Below are 22,340 nucleotides of genomic sequence, written 5' to 3'. Positions count from 1 at the left end.
ATGTAGCACACCCACCCCCAATCCAAAAGAAAACCCCACCACCCCGTTACCCACCCCCAGCTCCTTGAAAACCACCCAACTCACTCAAAAAACCTCAGCGCCTTGTAATTCATCCCCAGTTTAGTGCAACTACCACGAAACCTTGATCTGACAACCCTCGGTGAAGCGATAAGAGTGTGAGAGAGCCAGTTGGGCTGAAGGAGAACGCTGGTGCCAGTGCCGCTAATTTGGTTTGGATGAGAGAGAATCAGGGCGAGGAGAAAAACATATGGAAGGAAGGAATTTGTAACCCTTACCCAATTTTAACCCAACATCTAGGCTACATAGAAGGTTTTAGATTTCTTTTCTTACCTAATCCTTTCTTTATTCCTTTCCCTTTCCCCTCTTTCAATCAAACGCTATCTAAATGCAAGGAGGTAGATATTGTAGGAGTATACCCTAAAAGAATTATCTAGTCTTGTGCTTGCTTGCTCTTTCTTTGGCAACGTACCACGTTATATCCCCTCCCAAAACATTTGGTAATATGCTTCTATAATACTATTTGGTGGATTTTGTACATGATCCACCCACTTTACAACCGTTATCCATTCTTGTGCTTTCATACGAAAAAAACTTAAGGGTCTTCTCTTTCAACTTTTATTTACTTGTTTTTCAAAAAAAAAATGAAAATTTAAATCTATAATATACTAGGAGAAGCTGACAAAGAAAAGTTCAAAAAGATTAAGAAAAATTCATTCAATTTCAACTAAAAAAACCCTAAGTATTTTTAGAAATATACTCATGACAAAGCAAATAGGAACCATGAAAGAAGTTTTTTAAGCCACAATGCAAATCTGCACTTGATATGATAACTAAAATTGACCTAAGTTCGAAGACAATTGTCTTTCCCATTGAGCAAAACGAAATTTTTAGTATGAATAAAATCATTCTTCCTCTTGTTCTTTTTTTAATGCATCATTATGAATTTAACATTTCTCAGTGTCCAGCTTTGACAATTTCAGACTGAAAATATACAATGCGATGACTCCAATCAAGACTAGGATGCAAACAGCATGAGTCAAAATGCTAAAATCGAAGAAAAAAAAAAAGAGAAAGTACGTTTCTACTGAAGAAAAAACCACCATTGAAGTATTTGTGTATGTGTTACTTGTTAGCAACCCCCTGGGGACTAAGTATGCGCCAAAGTTGCATACTTGGATTCTTTTACTTCCAAGGCTAACCCAAGACCGGCACATCAGACAACAAAATATGGATGAACAGGTTAGGCCTAGAGATGGCATCTTGAAGAGGAAACACATATCAAAAGTGGGCAACAACATCTAAAAATCAACCTCAAAATCATGCCCTAAACATATTTCCCTCTATATTTGGGCTTCGATTCTTTGTAGAACTTTTCATCCCCATTTTCTTCCTGTTTGAGATTATCCGTAGCAGGAGCAAAGATGACAGAGTGAAGATTGCCTTCTTCTAGCCACTTCAAATGGTTTGCTTTGAAATCTAAATGCATAATTCTAGCTGCCTCAGCAACTTCTTCGGTATATGTTGCTACCTTCACCATTGTCAATAACACTCGGCTATAGCGGTAACTAATTATTTGCTCGGAGACAGCGACTAATTTGAAACATGGGTGTTCTGGAAAAGTGGGATGAGGTGAATTCTCTTCTCTAAGAACAGGATAGAAGTAAACAAGCCTTCCACTCATAACAAGCATCCTAGCAGCTAGATCAAGCAGATCATGGACACATTCAACCAAGCTATATGCTGCAGTTGATGGTATGTGGCCAGCTCTCTTGTCGTCAGGAACTGTATAAGGGCCCACAACACCCTTGAGCAATTTCCTACCTCCAGATTTACGTCCCGCAGCACGAACACCGTAAGGTGGATCGCAAATTATCGCATCAAACACCTTGCAAATGAACCAACATAAGTATTTCTTTTTGCAATGTCAATGGAATAAAATGTACTGAAGGAAGGGGGGTATATGCGAGAAAATTAGATACAACTATGAACAACTCCATTAATTTCAGGCAATACAATAAGGAGATTTTTACACATAATCCAAATATGCCCTACATATCTTCATCCCTTTCCCCTCCCCTTCACTCTTGTTCCAGAACAGTGCAAGGCGAAGACACACGCATCTCATAGGCGAGACGCACCTTTGGTGCCAAAAACTTAATTAATTAATAAAACGATATTTTTATACTCAAAAGAACACAATATTTGAAATATACATGAGCTATTGTTATTTTTTTTTAAAGGTGCTGTAAAATACTAAAATTTATGATTACTTATTTACAATGAACCAATGTAGTTGCGGGGCTGGTATTCTTTTAAAAAAATTAAAAACTAGCCATAGGTAAGAAGAATAGAAGCAACAAATTAAGGAAAGGAGAAGGAAAGAGGGAAAAAAGGAGGCGAGAAAAAGAATAAAAAAAATACAGAAAAAGAAAAGAAAAAGGTAAAAGATATCACGTGACTTGGTCATCTGACCATGTAACAGCCCTATTACAGATCAGAACCAGAAGGCCAGAAGCCTCGAAAGCTCCACAAAGAAGAATGAGAAAAGCAAAGAAAGAGAAGAAGATCGGACAAACTGAAAGAAGCTCGCCAGAAAAGTTCAAAGGAAAAAAAGAAGAAAGATCGAAGATATAAATAGAAGAAGAGGACCGGAGAAGAGAAGATCGAAGAAGAGAGAAAGACTAACCTGAATTTTCACCAGAGATAAGATGTCGGACTTTCGAGGGTGCTCGCCGGCGTCCTCTATCAGTCTGGCTAGTTGGTGACAATCAAGTGATTTTAGTTTATTAATAAGGGTTCTTCCCCAAAAAATAGGGTTTTTAATTAGGGTTCGATTTTGATGAGATATCATGCAATTCACAAAGGGGTTTTGCTCGAAACTAAAAATCAAAGCCAAGGTAAGTTAAAATTTGAAGAATTTTTGGTTTTTTCCAACTTTTAAACTCAGATCTACTCTTTACCCCCTTCTCCCGCGCCCCTCTACCGAAAGCGACCGCCTTGCGCCTCTGCGGGAGGCGGTTCAAGGCGCGCGCCTCCTCGCCTCACTCTTGGGATGCGATTCGGCCGTCGCCTAGGTCCACCTAGGCGCGCCTTTAAAACTAAGGTGGTAATACATCATGAATCCATGTGACGCGTGTATTAATAAGTGAACAAAAGAAACAAACTTGTACGTAAACAATATAATGGAAATGATTAACACAAAAATAATGGAAAGAATAATACATAGAATTATGGCAACATATCAACACTATAGCAAATTGATTATCACGTAGTGCAACGATTTACACGTTCCAGCTTTTCAAGAATATTTACAAACACTTGACAACTGCAATTGGACACTAATCGAGTAGAAAGTGCATTCATAGTGTACCATGTGCATGGTACATCCAAAACTACTCTTTTAGCTCATTCGCTCATTTTAAGCTCTACCCATTATGCTTACGTATACCATGCCCACGATACACTAGAAGCTGGATATATGATAAAAGTTGTATAGAAACTAGACTTGCCACTAATCACTTAAGCATCAAGATTAACGTAGAAAGCTTAAAATCTCCTTGGACTACTCAATTCAAAGAAATGAGTGGCTAATGACACATTCAATTATAGGATCTACCGGTGTTACCTAATTCCCTAATTCCCCCGCGAATTGCGAAATTGAGAAAAGCGAATTATGGTTGGTTTTGGTTCATTTTTGGCTCATTTTGGGTGAATTCGCGAATTCAAAAGGCGAATTAGATAGCGAATTAGGTAACATTAGGATCTACTTAGACCTGTATCACTCTGGAGAAGACACAAAGATCCCTTTGATCGGAAGTCGTAACACGATACTAAGACCTGTGAAATAGAGACCAACTTCATACACCCACACTAACAACGGTAATGAAATTTTGCACTACAGTGTGGATTAGATAACAGTCCAACTATGCTCACATGTGTCCAAATGAAAAATTCCAAGTGGAATGTGGAGAGCAATAACACAGGAAGTGTTACAAGCTATTTCTTAACATAATTACTGAAGCAGCTAAAGAATATTTCAGAGTATTCACAAAGGTACCAACATTTACCAAGATCGGTAAGAATTCAATTTTCACAATGGCAGCTCCATACAGAATCAGAACAATAGCCTCATGACTACTGAATGGCCTCATGAATACTGACAAAACATGCATACAATGTTTATACCAATAGTATGATTACCCCAAAAATCAGCCAGACCCAGAGCTAGGAGAATCTAAACGCCATGTTGGACTTTCAATTAACTGTATATGCCCAACATTCAGTGGTGATATGACTTATGTACACCATAAGAAAGAGTAAGAAAGCACCTCTTTAAGACCAACACGCCATGGAGGAAGATTATTATCTGCCCTTAACAAGGATATCGGTTCTTGCAAACCATACTGCAGAAATTGCATAAAACAAATTTACAACCGTGAGGAAAATTGCCAAGACAAAGCCAAAAAATACAATCTTTTTTCTTCAAGATATGAAAAGAAAGAAAAAGTGAAGCGCTGAGAGAATATGGCTTGAATAAGCTTCAAATTCTACATGCCACAAAAAAAATTGCAGCTTACATGTTCTCAGACTCAAAATATTTTTGATGTATGCGAAACAAATGAGGTGCTACTTGTGATCTTTTGACATATCCAGATAAATTCTTAGCCGTGTTAAAACCAGGACTTGTGGTTACCTGCTTAAAATTACTCCAAACATTACGGTCAGGTCCTCGTCCATCACGAACCACCCTTATATCTATATCTGCACCCTGAAATTTTCATCAGTACCCATTCCAGAAAGCCATATAGTAATCGGCAAAAACCCAATAAAGTGCTACACCAAAAGCACAACAAGTGTTAGAAGGACCAACCATTGTCATTGCGCCAAAATGCGCTGCAGCTACCAATATACTCCCAGTGCCAACAAATGGATCATATACAAGCTTCCCGGGGGCAGCAAGTCCTTGGTTGGCCATTAGAAATGCCAATTCAGCATCCATGGCTGTTGGGCCTATGTAAACACGGCTTTTTAGCTGATAAGTTGGCAAGAGCTTTCTGTCTGCTGCACCAATCTCTCGTCCGAAGAAAATTCTCTTCCCCACAATAGGTGGCAGACCATTATTAGAGTCATAATTATCAATTTCTATAAACCAAAAATCATGATCTGGATTCCGAAGATTCACTTTGCCCTGAAAGGAAAATCTTATGTCAACTACTAGTATATCTTCAACTATCCTTTGACAAAATCTTACACAGTAAATGATGATGGCAAACGTGATATTTCATAAAGAACTTATGAGGCAAAACAGATATTAGATATACATTTGATAATAACAGTGGTGCTAAATCTACGTGTTCAAAATAAAAATTTACATATTAGTGACTAGTGAGCCCCGAGGAGAGAAAAACACTAAAGAGAAGTTCCCAAAAAAATGAGGGTTTCCGACATGATCAATCCAGTCTAGGGTGCAGAGTTGATAAGCAATACTTTATTTAGAAGTTCCCAAAAAATGGACTTATACAAGGCTGTCAATAAGCAGCAGAAGAATTCATATATCTTTCTAAAGATTTCCTATTAAGAATACACAAGAATTTCTATGCTACTAAAATACAAAGAAACAGAGAGTGAGGGATAGTCTAGTAGTTAGAGCTTCCCTCTCGGTTCCAGGTCTTGGGATCGATTCTCACCCTTGGCAAGTTGGGATCCCCTTTAGTCCCCTCAACTTATCAAGGTTTCTCCTTACCTTATTTTTAAAAAAAAACTACAAAGAAGCAAATTACATAAATGATGGCATACATGCTTTCTAGATGTGGTATGAGAATTGAGAACCGGGCTACACCTAAGCCCACCAAAGAGTGATCTCAAAATAGCATCAAATTCTCAACTGTGCAAGCTATGTATGTGCAACACATCAACATGGCACACCTCTCAGATACACGTATTCTAGAAGAAACAGGAAGGGTACTTCGAGTCTTTTATTATTATAGCTAAATATCAATTTATTGTAATTAGCTTTTAATTAAAATAGGAGGAAAAGAAGATGCTGTCAGTAGTTAGTTAGGCCTCTTTGAGGGGTATAAACAAAGAGCTAGGGGAGCTATATGAGGTATGCAAAAATCTAGAGAGAGAAGTGGATCCTTGGGATAGTACTCAACCTTTGTTGAGGATTGTATTTGATTAGGTCTGAGTGATTTGATCAATACAATTACTATGTGGTGACTAACCTTTCTTGTGTGTTGATTGAAATCACTTTTCTTATTCTTAGTTCATAGCAAACTTGGTATCAGAGCAAGTTCATTCCACCACCGAGAATGACGTTACTATGGCGGTGAGTGAGGTTACCAAGGGATTGCAAAACATGACGTCGATTTTAGAAAAGATGGTTGCGTAGTTTAAGGAAGATTTGGGGGCCAGCTCCCACCACTTGGAAGAGAAAATAGAGAAATCGAAGGAACAGTATGATATAATGATGCAAATCATGAGAAATTTAGAGAATGAGGTCCGAACCTTGAGGGGTCAAGGTCCAATTCCAAATCACGAGGAAGAAGCTAAATGGGATAGGTAGAGGATCGCAAATCGGAGGTGGGTTGGCGGTGGTTTTGGCGGAGGCTTTGGGAGATCTGGGGATGAGGAGATTGGCGATGGTGGAAGCGGAAGGTCTCAATGGAAGCATAAGAAGTCTACGGGGAAAACCGAGATGGGTGGATCCTTAGGATGGAACGCTACTTTAAATTCTATAGACTGTCGGAGGAGTGTATGGAGGCTTCGGTGGTCACAGTGGAGGGAGATGCGTTTTTGCGGTACCAATGGGAAAGCTCTCGCCGACCGGTTGGAAAGGTGGGAGGAAATGAAAACCCTCCTATTACGGCAGTTCCGGCCCACCATCGTCGGTGTACCAAAAAGGATCTGTTAAGGATTATAAGCGGAGGTTTATAGAAATGATCACTTCGTTGACTAGGATACCGGAGGAGATAGCTCCGGCAGTTCATTAAAGGGGCGGTTCATTAAAGGGGCATTTCATTAAAAGGTTGAAGGAAGAGATTAGGGCTGAAGTCGTTTGTTGGGCCCAAGGAATGTGGACCAGGTGATGGAGTTAGCGGGAGAAAATTTCCAAGGAAAGGACAAGTGGGCTCGAACCCACGAGTTTTAAAGGGGGTTTTACTAGACTTTTTCAAGGAACCCGAGTTAATAAATATTCTGGGAATTCTTCCATTAGTAATGCTTCCATTAACAGCCCAAAATCCATCTCCTCAATCTCTTCAAGTAGACACCATGGGACAAATTAAGAGGTTGAGTGAACAGGACCTACAAAGCAAGAGGGAGAAGGGGTTGACCTACATAGCAAGAGGGAGAAGGGGTTGACCTACAGAGCAAGAGGGAGAAGGGGTTGTGCTTCAAATGTGATGAAAAATGGGGCCTGGCCACCATAAAAAGAAGGAATCGAGTGTTTTACTCACCAACGATGGAGATGAAGATGAACAGTTGAATGCTGACCATACCATCCTTGGTGAGTACCCACATTAGTTTAATGCTTCAATACAACCAGAAATTTTATTTAACTCTGTGATGGGTTTAACAAGCCCAAGAACTCTGAAAATGCTAGGAACAATACATGGCCGGGAGGTACTGGTGATGGTGGACCTAGGGTCCACTCACAATTTCATCTCTACCCAAGCCATATAGAAGTTAGGAATCCCACTAACTCCAACTAGCACTTTTGAGGTATCCTTGGCAATAAGGGAGGTTGTGCAAGGAATAAGGGAGTGTGAAGGAGTGATTTTAAAGATACAAAGGGTCTTACTGTTAAGGTGAATTTCCTATCTATACCCTTAGGAAATTCAGATTTGATCTTGGGAATACAATGGTTGGAGAAGATAGGGACTATGACCACAAACTGGACAACTCAAACTCTGAGGTTCCAAATGGGAGGGAACACTTTCACCTTATAAGGGGACCCCAGGTTTGGGAGAGCAAGAATATCTCCAAGGCCATGATCAGGACCTTAGGGAAGGAGAAACATGGGGTGCTAGTAGAGTGTAACCTCCTAGAAGGAGCTATGGAGGGGAAAGCCATTGAGGAGGAGTGGCCCCAGGTGCCACCTGCTGTTGGCGGTACAAACAAGTCTTTGGCAGTGAGTGTTAGGCCATGTAGGTATTGATTGGGGATATGATGGGAGCTGGGATCATTCAACCCTCTCAAAGTCCTTTTTCCGATCCCGTGCTCTTGGTGAAGAAGAAGGATGGATCATGACGATTCTGCGTCGATTATAGGGCTTTAAAAGTCGATGTACCCGACAAATATCCTATTCCCATCATAGATGAGTTACTTGATGAATTGCATGGAGCTTCCATCTTCACAAAGCTGGATCTCAAATCTGGTGATCACCAGATAAGAATGAGAGAACAAGATATCCACAAGACAGCTGAATGGTTGGTGATGCCCTTCCAATTCCCCCGCAACCTAAGTGGTTACTAAAGAAAATTGATCAAGGGCTATGCTCAGATAGCCCTCCCCCTCACTGAATAGTTGAAAAAAGACAATTATAGGTGGACACGTGCTGCTACTGCAGCCTTTGAGACTCTCAAAACAGCCATAACCCAAGCTCCAATACTGAAAATGCCATATTTTTCCCTACCTTTCATTGTTGAGACAGACGCAACTGTTCACTCAAGGAGGGAACCCATTGCATTTTTCAGTAAGGTGTTACGGAGTAGAGCAAGAACGAAATCTATTTATGAAAAGGAGTTGATGGCCATAGTATTAGCAGTGCCTAAATGGAGACATTATTTGTTAGGGAGGAGATTCTTGGTGAAGACTAACTAGCAAGAAGTTCTTACTTAGCAAATAGAGGTGGCATCTGAATACCAAAGGTGGGTAAGTAAGCTGATTGGGTTTGATTTTGATAATATGTTATAGAACTAGAGTCACAACACAGTGGTAAATCTCCTATCCAAGGAGTTTGCCCACACCAAGAAACTATGTGCACTCACCACTTCTTGTTCCATTCTATGGGATGACTTGTACAAGGAATTACAACAGGACCCTTTCATTTCTAGACAAGTCACACCTGGGTATACAATGTAATTTGATCTACTCAAGTACAAGGGTAGATTGGTCATTCCAAAACAATCACCTGTGATTGCTACTTTATTGAGTGAATACCATGATTCACCAATAGGGGGTCACTCTAGAGAATTTAAGACCTACCAACGATTGCTCTAAGAGTGGTATTGGGTGGGCATGAGCAAGACCATCTCTTCTTATGTGAGATTCTGCAATCTGTCAACATCAGAAGTACCTTACTCTGGTGGCTTGCCCATACCTTCTCTAAGTATGGAAGGATATCTCTAAGGATTTCATAGAGGGTCTACCCAAGTCTCAAGGGTTTGACACCATCTTTGTGGTTGTGGATAGACTGACTAAGTATAGTCATTTTGTGAGCCTCAAACACCCTTTTACAGCACACTCAGTGGCCATGATTTTTGTCAAAGAGGTGGTTAGGCTCCATGGATTTCCAGTCACTATAGTTACAGACAGGGACAGAATATTCATGAGCTTATTTTGGAAAGAACTCTTCAAGCTCCAAAAGCAAAGTACTTGTTACCATCCACAATCTGATGGGAAGAAGTGGTGCATAATGCCTGGAAACCTACCTAAGGTGCTTTAAAGGAAAACCTACCTCTTAGGGTTCAATGGTTACCTTGGGCTGAATTTTGGTACAACCCCTCCACTCATACATCCACCAATTGCACTCCATTCAAAGCCTTATATAGCAGAGATCCCCCTCACCTTCTTAGATACACACAAGGCAGCACTGCAGTAGCCTCTTTGGAAGAATCCTGCTAGAAAGAGATGCCATCCTCGATGACTTAAAGGCTCACTTATCTAGGGCTCCGCAGAGAATGAAGCAATAGGAAGATAACAAGAGGAGAGAGTTGGAGTTTCAGGTAGGTGACAAGGTGTACCTCAAACTCCAACCATACAGACAAACTTCCTTGGCTAGGAGAGCTAATGCCACCCCCCGGTATTATGGGCTTTATGAGATTTTTTAGAAGATTGGGCAGGTGGCCTACAAGCTCCTTCCCCCCACTGCTAGGATCCACAATGTATTCCACATTTCCCAATTGAAGGCTGCTGTGGGCTCACAACAGGTGGCTCCTACTATTCAACCACACCTCACCCCAGACATGGTATTACAGGCTGAACCTGCTGCAGTCCTGGGCACTAGACCTTCTCCTCATGTCCTTGAAGTACTGATCCAGTGGCAGGACCTCCCTGACTTTGATGCTACTTGGGAACCCGATGAAGATTTGCGCCTCTTGTTCCCATCGGTTAATGCAACACATCAGCATGGCATACCTCTCAGATACACGTATTCTAGAAGAAACTGGAAGGGTACTTGAGTCTTTTATTATTATAGCTAAATATATACTTATTGTAATTAGCTTTTAATTAAAATAGGAGGAAAAGAAGATGTTGTCAGTAGTTTGTTATGGTAGTTAGTTAGGCCTCTTTGAGGGGTATAAATAAAGAGCTAGGTGAGCTGTATGAGGTATGCAAAAATCTAGAGAGACAAGTGGATCCTTGGGAGAGTACTCAAAGTCTCAAACCTCTCGAATGGTTCTATTTGATTAGGTCTCACTGATTTGATCAATACAATTATTATCCGAGTATTTGGTGACTAACCTTTCTTGTGTGTTGATTGAAATTGTTTTTCTTACCCTTAGTCCATAGCATTATGGGAAATAATGGCCATAGCTTTTGCAGGTTGCTACTTTCACTACTTTCACCATGAACCTCTTTCTCACTTCAGGATCACCCAATCAAATGACTTATTTTCCTCCACAATCCAGCCACTTTTAGAAAACTGCATGTCTTGCACCAGGAACATGTTTGACTTAGTGGGGCTCTCAGTTGATTTCCATTCCTTTTAGCCACTCAGATGTTTCAGTTTTCTATGTTCGAAAACTATATGAGCAATAACGTATATTTTCATCAGGCCAACCCCTATTATTATTTATCTACATCTTATGAAGAGGCATAAGTGGCTAAGACAACACATTGAAGAGGGGGAAAAGATGTAAGAAGATTACATAGTGGTTTTTCTAATAATTGTGGCCAAACAAAGGATACGAAGAGCAATTAGTGAAGCAACAATAAGTTACATCTTTATGAAGTTCTGGAAAACAGAGCCCTCATATAGAAGTTTATAGCTCAGGTTTTGCCAATTCTTTTGCCCAGTCAACTGCAAGGTTGAGAAAGGGGTTTAGATTCGTTCTTGAAAGAAATTTAGGCTGGAAAGTAGCCTCATTATTATTATTTTAATTAAATTTGGGCTGGAAAGTAGCCTCGTTATTATTATTATTATTCTAATGTTAAAGTGGAACAAGGAAAGAAATTTAGGAACCCTAAACCCGATTGTCATCGATTCATGAATCATGAACACCTCCTTTTTGCTTCTTTAGGAGTGGGATCCCGGATCGTTGCTCCCGACTGGTCGTACAGAGTCGAAAGTCAACCGCAATGATCCAAGATAGAAGCGGCGACTGCCATAAAAAAGTAGAGAATTTCCATCCATTTGTTGTCTCCTTCGCTAGCACCCCGTGGGGTCTACATCTTCTCTATCGCCTTAGATCAAGACATTATAAGGTTACAAAGGCACTGAGTTGCAAGACTCTGGTTACGAGGGAATTTCACTCTTCTAAATAAAAGATGTCGGGTTATTAGTTAACAGGCTTCTCAAGGTAGCGTCACTGTCATGAGTATGCCCACTCGGGTACTTGTAACCCTCCCCGTATAAGTGCTAAGTGGTAGAAAGAGAAAAATGGTCTATGGTTGCAAAGAAAACATATAAATGCAGCCCTGGATAATGCTAGTTGGGCTTGGAAATATGTGAGCCAAGCTAAGAATGAAATGATTGAGAAAATTCACAGTGAACAGTGGATGAATGATGGGAATTTCAGCATTAAAAAGCAATACAAGAACCTGATGGGTGTGGACAGTCAGATTCAAAAGGAGTAGGTTTGTTTGGAGCAGATATACTCAACCCTAGCACAGGTTGATAATGTGGCTTGCTATGCAAGACAGGTTGAAAGCTAGGCAGAGACTGAAGAATATGAGCTTGTGTGTGGATGATTCCTGCATAATTTGTCAATAGCATACTGAAAAAACAAAGCACCTGATGTTTGAGTGCGTGTTTAGTGAACAATATATCACAAGAGTTCTAAGCTGGCTTGGAATTAGATGGGGAAGAAGAGGGCTGCTACAATTGTGTAGATGGCTCAAGGATCGTTACAGAGGGACAAAGTTCAGAAGAATGGTGGCTATGGTTGCCATAGCTGCAACTGTATATATGGTTTGGAAAAACCAAAATTCTGCTTATTGGAATCAAGTGATCATGACTATTCATAAAACAGTTATAGACATTAAGTATATGGTGAAGAATAGGATTGTACAAATTTTAAGCTCGAAAATTAAAGGGTTGTAAATAGCTGGGCATTTGCTAGTTTTTTCTAGCTTCCTTTAAGATGTTTGGTGTTTTTTTTGGGATCAATATACTTACTTGATTACCAAAAAAAAAAAAGGAACCATATAAGTTTATGAGATGATGCTTCTTATCATAATGGTTAAATATCTTCAAGGGTAACTTACATCATATTTTTTGGACTAACGCTGGAGGCTTTTCCCTAGAATGCCTCTTTCAGATCCACAGAATATCTAGGACTCCATATTGCACCTTCTCATAAATGAACAGATATCTCGCCTTCTCATTTCAATTTCATGATTACAATTTACATTTACTTCTCCCATGAAAAGGGTAACAAATTTAGACATTGTGCTGGGAATTGTTATGGCATTGTCATACAAATAATTTACTCGTCAAAGAGAACTAGAGAAGAGGGTTCACAGTTACATGATGGAGAAAGTACAAAGACTCCAACTCCATAATCAAGTAAATCATATAAACAATAGTAATACTTAACCCCGACAGTTGTTATCCGTGCCACATTACTGGAGGATACAGAGAATCAAATTATGCATTGTTGTGCTCGACTGTATTGGAATATAAATGATAAGTCAGATAAATGCACTAAAATATACCTTGAATGGAATGAAAGCAAGCCTGTCGAGGAGTTTCTTTTGTTCCTGGGTGCTGAAAGTCTTGCCAAAGCTGTCAATATTTACTTTGAAAGTGCTTCCAGATGTCAAATACGGCGACTTTCTCTCATCAGGATAGGCATTCACAGCCTCCTCTAGCTGTTCATAACTACTTCCTTCCCCCCATATCTCATACATTCCCTTCACAAGTATACCTGCAACATTAAAACTCGTACACATTATGTACTGCGCAGAAATGACTACTTTTGAAGTCTTAGGTAGAAGAGATTCAAGTAAATGTTACATCCCCTAGCTTGCATCAAGCGTAGATTTCATATACCACCCTTTCTCTGACAAAAAAAATTATTATTAAAGTACTTTGAAGTTTAAAGAGCACAACTCTCTGCTAATGGCAATCCCTAAAATGTTTCAGTTGCAGAAACATGGAATAAAGTGCCACAATTGACCAGCTGCATACTACATTCTAAGGAAATCTCAAGTGCATCAAATTTAAAACCATTTTTCACATGCCGTCAATTGGTAGTACCATAAATTAAAACTCAATTATAGGTAGATCATTTTCGGAGGAAAAAACTACAGGTAGTTGTTTCAAAATGGTTGCTATTTCATGTAGTTCCCACAAATCACAAAAATATCCTCTATAGGAGAACAACAATTGGAAGTAACTAGCTACTATCACCATTAAAAATCCTCTTCACTTGAATTCATGCCAAAAGAATTATACTAAGGCTCCGTTTGTTTCGAGGAAAACGCTCTCCAGGAAAACAATTTTCCCCATTTTCGTTGTTTGGTTGGACAGGGGATTGAAAAGGAAAACGAAGGTGCAAAAGAGTATTCCATCCCTTTGTAAATATTTTCCTCCAAAATTTGAAAAAAAAAAACTATCTTCCATCACTCTCTCATTTCTAGCATCTCCATTTTCCCTTCTTAGCTTAATAGTTTCCCACCAAACCAAACAACGGAAAGCTAATTTTCATTTGCATGGTCCACCAGAAAATGTTTTCCATGAAAATGTTCTCCATCAAACTAAACGGTCCCTAAGCATAACCCTATGGAATCGAATTATTTACGACAACTAGAACAGCTACAAATTCTACAAGCACTTGACTACGAGTTCATACTTTCAATTGCCAACAAACAAACAACCTAACATCACCATACTTTCAATTAATAAACTGAGCAACTAAAAACCTGAATACTAAATAGCATACAAATCCTGACATTTTGTCCACATAATGAAAGAGGTAGTAGACAAGAAATCATGACGAAAAGAAAATTGTAAATCTTTTCAAGTAATACTCACTTCGATGAGCTATGTTGCGAGCAATGTCTTCAGAAGGGATATTGACGAAGTGAAAGGGACAATCAGGATGGAAATCATCTGGAAGTTTCCAATGAAGATAGTGGTTTTCGCCATTGTTGGGGTCTGTAAAAGCACCAAAGAGCTCAGCAAGAGCTTCAACTTCCGATTTACGATAATCTAACAATCTATGGAAAAATACACAGAGATACAACATCTTTTATCTCTCTCCAATTTCACAGACTCAGAAGTAGAACTCAGCTCGTTAAGGGTTTTAGAGCATACTCATAACTCATTAGTCATTACTGGGTCTGGACTCTGGGTGTATCCCTAAGACCCTAACCAAGGCCCCCCAGAACGCCTATTTTGAAAGTGGCAACTTATGCTGCCTCGGTTGACGGGATGTTTTGACTCATCACAAATTATTAGGTTAGGCTGTAGAATTATCTCTATTATATAAGGGAAGGGGAGCAATGGTGTCCTCTTTTGAAACGCCTATTTTGCCCCCCTTCTCTTTCTAAATTACAAAAGGAATGTCAAAATCAAAATACCGAAAATAAATTTACAACACTTCACCCATACAATTGAGAAAATCATGTTATAGAAATCACGCAAATCACTCAAATAATCAGGAAACTTTATTAAAACTTAAAATTAATATAATAACCTAGAACGTCAATACATACAAAAACATTTACAAAAATTTACTAACAAATCACTATTCTCAAGAACCATTCACAATTAATGGTGGGTCATGATAAAAAATAGAGGTGTATTTGTAGTGAAATCAGAATTTAGAAATTAGAAAAAAAAATTATTTACTTTTTTATAGTGTTTTATATATAATGAAACTCTTACATATATTTGACGTTTTTTTCTATTATATAATAGCGATAAATTATCAAAAAGGTTTATATAAATATCATTCAAGAATTTTAAAGTACAACATATCTCTATTATATAAGGGAAGGGGGGAGCTATGGTGTCCCCAAATGAAGAGACTATCTTACCCCCTTCCCATTCTAAATTACAAATTCACTTACAAATCAAAGGAGGCTTCAAAAAAAATATCAAAAATATAATTATAATAATCACTCACAAGTCAACTAAAATCATAAAATTGCATAATTTACGTTATGCAAATCACTAAAATGAGGAAAGTTTAAAATAAAAATTCACTTACAAACTACAACCTATGAAAATTGACTTGAAATCAAAGTGTCTACTTTCTTTACAATTTATGAAGTACTGTACTTAATTCAAAAATCAACTAAAAATTATAATATTAGAAATCATAAAAAATTCAAAAAAATTCTATTTATTCATAGAATTTGACTTTGAAAATAAAAAAAAAAAACAAAAAGAATGGTGAGAGACTTAAGTGACAGAAACTAACCAATCAAATTTTGCAACTAAACCATTTATATTATATATGTTAAATTTTGACTCTTATGCCGAAAAAAATTGAGTTTATGTTCGAAAAAAATTCAAGCACGCATCGCGTGCAAAAAATTCTAGTAACACTAAGATGAGGTGGAGGTCAAGTCCATATAAGTGAGAGTCGACAAGCCCAAAATCATGCAGCAACATATACCATTTTACGTGTCACATCAATAATATTCACCTCCTATTTCTTAACATTTAACACATATCCTCATTTATATTGTCGCGTTTTACAATTCGCACATTCAATTCTCTAAATTCTCTCTCTACATAATTTGAAAAACCAGAAAAACGATGGTGATCTTTGTTTTTCGCAATAAATTCTCAATCCACAAGATGAGTAATCAAGTGTTCGAAAATATCGCATTTTTTGCACAAAATCTCTTCGCAAATAGCTGCTGCATATAATCTCGAATTTTCAGTTTTGAAATTTTGTGCTATAATTTCTAGCTCGATCAAGGTACTTTATTCATAATCCTAAATGTATTACGTTCAATTTAGAGAAGATTTTAGTGTATTTGGTATACATTTTGTTCTTACTCAATTTGTAATTATTGAATACAATCAAATTGATTTATATCGTGCAATCAACTCTCTCTCTACAGAATTAGTAATCCTTTTGAATTATTAGTTAGAATTGTAAATCCAACAAATCGTATTCTTTGTAGACCTCAAATTATGAGTTAGAATTTAGTAGATTTCGGAAATTTGAATACATTTTGGTCAATTCTTTGACTACATGTTTGTTCTAGTTTGTAGAATTTATTACGAAATATATGAAGGTTTTAAAGAATTTTTTATTGACAGATCTAGCACATAATGAAGCACAATCAGTTGATTCAATTATGCATAATCAACTACAACTAGTTGATTTAATTTGAAGAATGCAATGATTATTAAACTTATTTTTTTTGTTTTATTTATGTGTTGATTTTCTAGTAGTGTTTCTTATACTTTGATTGTTGCTTCTTATTATGTTATAATATATATTTGATTGTTAGTATTTATCATTTGTCCTAACTGCAGTGGCTTGTGTTAATTTTATTTTCGAGAAGTAGATTATATAATTTGTTATAGTGATGACTTTATTGCCTAAACTTGTTAAGGTTTTCCGGTTTCTTTGTGTTTATGTTTGTGTGAAAGAAAATACTGCTAATCATGATCTTAATGTTAGTGGTAGTCTTATTGGTGTGCAAAGGAAAACAACAGAGAAAATGTATGAATTGTATCCGCTGCATTTCGGAGCGTTGGTTTTAGCATTAGGAAGTATATGTTTAGGGTTGGGAGGGTTTAAGAGAATGTATACTTAATGAAGGAGAAGTATTTTGTTTGTTCTTGTCATGGAGAATCGGATGGTCAAAGTGATTTTGTTTTTGTTCCTAATGTTGTTGTTGATGACGATGCCAATGAGAGGAAGTTGAATGATGGAGGAATGTATAAAGTGATATCTCATGTGCTTGTGCATAATCATGAGTTTACGCGTCCTGAGTAGCAGCATTACCACCGTTCGGGAGGGCCATTGGGATGGCAAAGTGATGAGATTATTGTGATGACAGAAGCATCAATGCGACCTTTTTTACAATATCATTACAAACGTCACCAGTATGGATGATGGTGCAGAGGCCCTTGGGCACACTTTTGGTGAGCATTACAACTTTGTGAATAGGCTTAAAAGAAAGGCACTTGAGGTAGGTGATGCATATGCTGTCATTGATGAGCTTAGTCAAAGGGTTCTAAAAAGGATGATTTTTTCTAAATGAAATTGGGTAGGTTGTGTAATTTGTTTTGGTGTGATTATATTATGAAGGATGATTATGAATTGTATGGACATGTTATTGTTTTTGATACCACGTATTATATAAATAAATATAGTTTAATATGTGGTGCATTTGTTGGCGTAACACAATCACTGGAAAAATGTAATGTTTGGGTGTTGCTTTTTTGTCCAATGAGGCTGCATTGAGTTATTTCTGTAGCTTTTTGAGGTATTCAAGAAATGTATGCATGAGTGGAGTTTGTCCTATTTCAATATTTACAAACCAGGGTTAGTTCATCACCACTGCTTTGGCTCGGGTATTTTTGTTGAATTTTTTTCTTATATGTAAAAATGGTCAAAAAATGACTTAAGCTGGTAATTTATAAAAGTATATTGGGTACGAAATGAATAAAGTAGACACTAAATGACTTTAAATTACTCTGTAATCTATAGGGACTATGTTCATCACCAAATGACGTGAATTGGTTACTTAATGGTTTTATCTAGGTACTATAATGATAAATATATTTCTAATAGAGTTGTGGTATGTAGGTGTTTTCGAACACAAGGTTGAGGCTATGTCGGTGACATCTTCATCAATAATGCATCGAGTCACATTGGAACTTTGATGTGCGATGACACATTTTCTGATGCTTTTAAGAAATGTATTCGTGGTTGTTATGATAGTATTGAGTTTGAGGCAAGTTGGAAGTATATGATGGAGAAGTATGACCTCATAGGAGACAAGTGATTTGCTTATTTGTATGAGTTGAAGGATACGTGGTCCATAACATTGAGCAAAGACTTATTCTCAGTTGGAATTTTGTCTTCTCAACATAGTGAAAGTAATATTAATGCTATAGGTTTTCAAGCTTTCAAGCTTCCAAGATAAACGAGCTTAGATGAATTTTGTGCGTGGTATATTCCAGAGCATATTTTACGGTGGAGACAAACTAAAACGCATGCTATAGACTTTCAAGCTTCCAAGATAACGAGCTTGTATGAATTTTGTGGTATATTCCATAGCACTATTTTAAGATGGAGACAAACTGAAACCAATGATGAGTTTGTCGATTATATATTTGTCCCTAAGTATTATTTACCTATGGCAGGCATGTTGAGACATGCTGGTCAAATTTACACATCTACAATGTTTAGGGATTTCACACAAGAATTTGGGTATTCTTTGAGTACTATTTGTTAGTTGTTGACTATGAAGACACAATATTAGTGTAGACGTGTTTTTATTGCCTACGCAGAATGAGCGAGTATTTGACTACCTCATTGTAGATTTTTTATTGAATTTTTTTTGAAATAAAAGAATTCGTCAACAAGTCTTTAGATATCGAAAGACTCATAAGCCTAAGTGGATATTGGGAAATCGTAGGGAAAAATTAGGGACTTGCTCAATGTAGATTTTCCTATCATGACTCCATGAATGGTCAATGAACCAAAAATTGAGTCCGAGGGTGAGGGTACAAAAATATGACCAGGAATCAAATTCGCTCATTGATGGCCCATATGTAATATCGATTGATGTCAAGATGTATGAAATTAAATAACTAAGTAATATGTTAATGCAATCTAAAAATTAATCTATGTCGGTTCATTGAACACATAAAAGACTAACTTTTGGGTGACATGTTATTTAAACAATTAAATAACTAGGAACCTAATTTAATTGTCCAAATTATCGAATTTTGAAACATTTATTTAGGTCTTGTAGTTAGCAAAAATAATCATGTGAGGTGATGAAAGTATTAAATCATATAATCATGCATATGAATAATAATGAATAGAAAAGAAATGAAAAGATCATAGATTAGGGAAGAATATACCAGAATAGCTTGAATTCCTTCAAGATCTACATTATGACAAGTAGTTTATTAGTAAAAGAAGAGATTGACTGGAATTAACCCTCGGGAAATTATATCTTTGTTGCCTAGGTCATATGTAACAATCTTTTTGAGGAGCAATCTTGAAGCTTCAATGAATTTGAATAGAGTTTTGAATGTATCTGACCAATGTGTTTTGTCAAGTATGTTTAAGTGTATGTCGAAGTATTGAAGCGTAGGGAAAAAGTATTAGAAACGTTTGAAGAAAGCCACCTATTTATAAGTAAAGAAATCCAAAAATAATGCGAGGAGATAAAAGAAAGGGATTTTCTACGTAGTGCCCCTGTGTTTTTCGAAATTTTACGTTGTACCCAGCCTTTTTGGACTCTCCACATTGTACCCCTAAACTTTCTAAACGTCACACAAAATACCCTTACTAATAGAAAATCCTACTCCAAACCTCACTTAGTTTTCAATTTATCAGATTATATCCCAAACCTTAGTCAACCAATAAGGCTAAAACATCCTACTCTATCCCCACAAGGTAAGAAAGTCCCAAAATCTATTGTTTGATATCGTGTATAAGGGTATTGTGGGTAACATTAAGAAATCTTAGGGGTACAACGTGGAAATTTTAAAAAAGTCGGGTACAACATAGAATTTCGTAAAACACAAGGGTACTATGTAGAAAAACCCTAAAAGAAAATTGTGTGTCTAATGCACAGCTTGTGCGCCAGACGCACGGACTATTCCCAGATGCACGGCTTGTGCGCCAGACACAAGGCCTGTGTGTTTGGTGCACGATATGTGTATCTCACATACTAGCTTTGTGTTTTTTTCGTTTTTGTGTACGGCATGGTCATTGTCGTGCGCAATGTGTTGCGTAAGACACAACGTTGATTTGGTCGGTTCTATATCCTTTTAAGATTCTTTTTTTTTAATCTTTTGGTAAATATATCCTTTAAATTCCGATATCAGCTATATTTAGGAATAAAAATCTAATTATCAAAATATCCTTTATGAAAATAATGTAGTGAAGTTTCCAGAAACAGATCAAGGGTTTTACCAAGACATTTCACATTAGTTCGATAAAATAAAATCCAAATAAGAATGATTTTGATGACCGCAAATCATGGGATAGTATAAATCTTTTCCTAACTCTCTATGTTTTATTTGTAAAGGATTGTTGTTTTAGGCTGAGAGCATAGTCCTCCACATGCTCTCGAGTGCATAGTCCACTAATAAGTACAAGTGCGTATGGATTGAAAATACTTGCCCCCTTTGTATAACTAGATTATTTAACGAAAAGGCCCTTAAGACTCCAACAATCAGATGTGTATAAAAGCCCTTACATCCTCATATCCACAACTGGATGCTGAAAGAAGATCTTAAACACATGCTAAGGAATAATGATGCTGAATAAGAGAGTGGATGGAGGTAAACAATGTCACCAATAACATGAAGATTTGATCATTCAACACTAGTTAACTTACTACAATAATTTCTAACACTTATAATTCACTCTTCCACACTACCATAATAAGTGATGTTAGATATGACATTTAAAACCCACCAATTTAGAATAATTCTAGATGCAATTTCTTTTAATAATTTTCGATTCACTTTGGACCGGTAGATTTTTTATGGCCATACTTGATACTAGTGGTATTAGAAACAGGCTTGACCGATGGGTCAACTGATATCAAATCAACTTGAACCTGGTTCGACCGATGAAGGTCAGTCCCTAAACGTGACCAGAATCTAAACTGAGATTACCCTAACCAGCCCCTGACAAGATCATATTTTGACCTGCCATACATACATGCATTCAAACCCAAACCTAACCGTAACCCAACCAGATATTAACCCAGAACCCGACTAGACCTAGTAGATTCCCTCAACCTGATTTTTATAATTGATCTAAATTAAACTATAATTCAGTTGAAACAGATAAAATAAGATCTTTCTTATTTGATTTCAAACGACCTATTGGTACGCTAAACCTAACAAAATTATTAAAATTCAATTATTTCTATATATATATATATATATATATATATATATATATATATATATAGCGAGAGAGAAAGAGTAAAACTTTGCATTGTATTTCAGAATTTAGAGGTAGCCATAAATGATCCTTACTTTGTAAATGTAACCTCATCCTCTTACGAAAAAAAAGGAGATAGGATTAGAGTATCCCTTCAATCTTATGGATGTTTTGCAGAAAATAAGACATCCAAATAAATTGACAATGCAACGCAATTCTAACTCAATCATTCCAACACACATACAAGGATCTACATCCAAATAAATATTTTTTTTATCAAATAAATATGAAACTAAACATTACACTAATTAATAACCAATAATTATAAAAACAATTACACTAGTCAAACAATTACCAAAAAATTGCCAAAAAAAAAATTACACACAATGAACTGAAAAAGAAGCAAAAAAAAAAAATAGTGAAATCACAGAACAATTACAATCCGAAAATAAAGAAAAAAATAATTTCGAATAAACCCTAAAAAAAACAAATTAATTGACTATCAAACACTCCAGCATAAAGAAAGGCCAAACACAATTCTTATGCTATTGCAAGCGGTCCAGAAATCATTTGAAGAAATGCAACCAAAAACCTTGAATTGAGTGACTAAATCTAATTGATTTTCGCAAAACCTTGGTTATGGCACTGTGCAATTTGCTCGTAAATTGCTGATTTGAGTTTTTGCGAAGACTAAACTTAAAACAATATGAAATCAACACTTAAACACAAGATATAACGTGGTTCAATCTCACCTCTGATATCTACGTCCACACAAACCAAACTCTTTATTACTTTGAATCCTAAACCCTTGATACA

The 22,340-nt window shown here is 37.0% G+C and overlaps 1 protein-coding gene across 1 annotated transcript; it reads right to left on the bottom strand.

Moving 5' to 3' along the window:
- Window positions 1-1,086: 1,086 nt before the first annotated feature.
- On the bottom strand, window positions 1,087-14,817 carry LOC104907696 (uncharacterized). The gene is made up of 6 exons (XM_010696663.3): window positions 14,444-14,817; window positions 13,123-13,334; window positions 4,892-5,209; window positions 4,715-4,789; window positions 4,350-4,424; window positions 1,087-1,906 (listed from the first exon to the last, which is right to left on the bottom strand). The coding sequence occupies exons 1-6, from the start codon at window positions 14,655-14,657 to the stop codon at window positions 1,346-1,348; spliced, it is 1,455 nt and encodes a 484-aa protein (XP_010694965.2). The 5' UTR covers window positions 14,658-14,817; the 3' UTR covers window positions 1,087-1,345.
- Between the last annotated feature and the right edge of the window lie 7,523 nt (window positions 14,818-22,340).

The sequence above is a fragment of the Beta vulgaris genome, chromosome 4 (assembly GCF_026745355.1).
Source record: "Beta vulgaris subsp. vulgaris cultivar EL10 chromosome 4, EL10.2, whole genome shotgun sequence".
In the NCBI taxonomy this organism is placed as follows: domain Eukaryota; kingdom Viridiplantae; phylum Streptophyta; class Magnoliopsida; order Caryophyllales; family Amaranthaceae; genus Beta; species Beta vulgaris.
The sequence above is the reverse complement of the archived record's forward strand: the minus strand, read 5'-3'. Positions and strand labels throughout refer to the sequence as shown.

Coding starts and splice junctions, on each gene's coding strand:
- LOC104907696 (XM_010696663.3), bottom strand. CDS start 14,657: ATGTTGTATCTCTGTGTATTTTTCCATAGATTGTTAGATTATCGTAAA. Junction 4,790..4,891: donor ATTTTGGCGCAATGACAATG/GTTGGTCCTTCT, acceptor TGAAAATTTCAG/GGTGCAGATATAGATATAAG. Junction 4,425..4,714: donor TTTGGAGTAATTTTAAGCAG/GTAACCACAAGT, acceptor CAATTTCTGCAG/TATGGTTTGCAAGAACCGAT.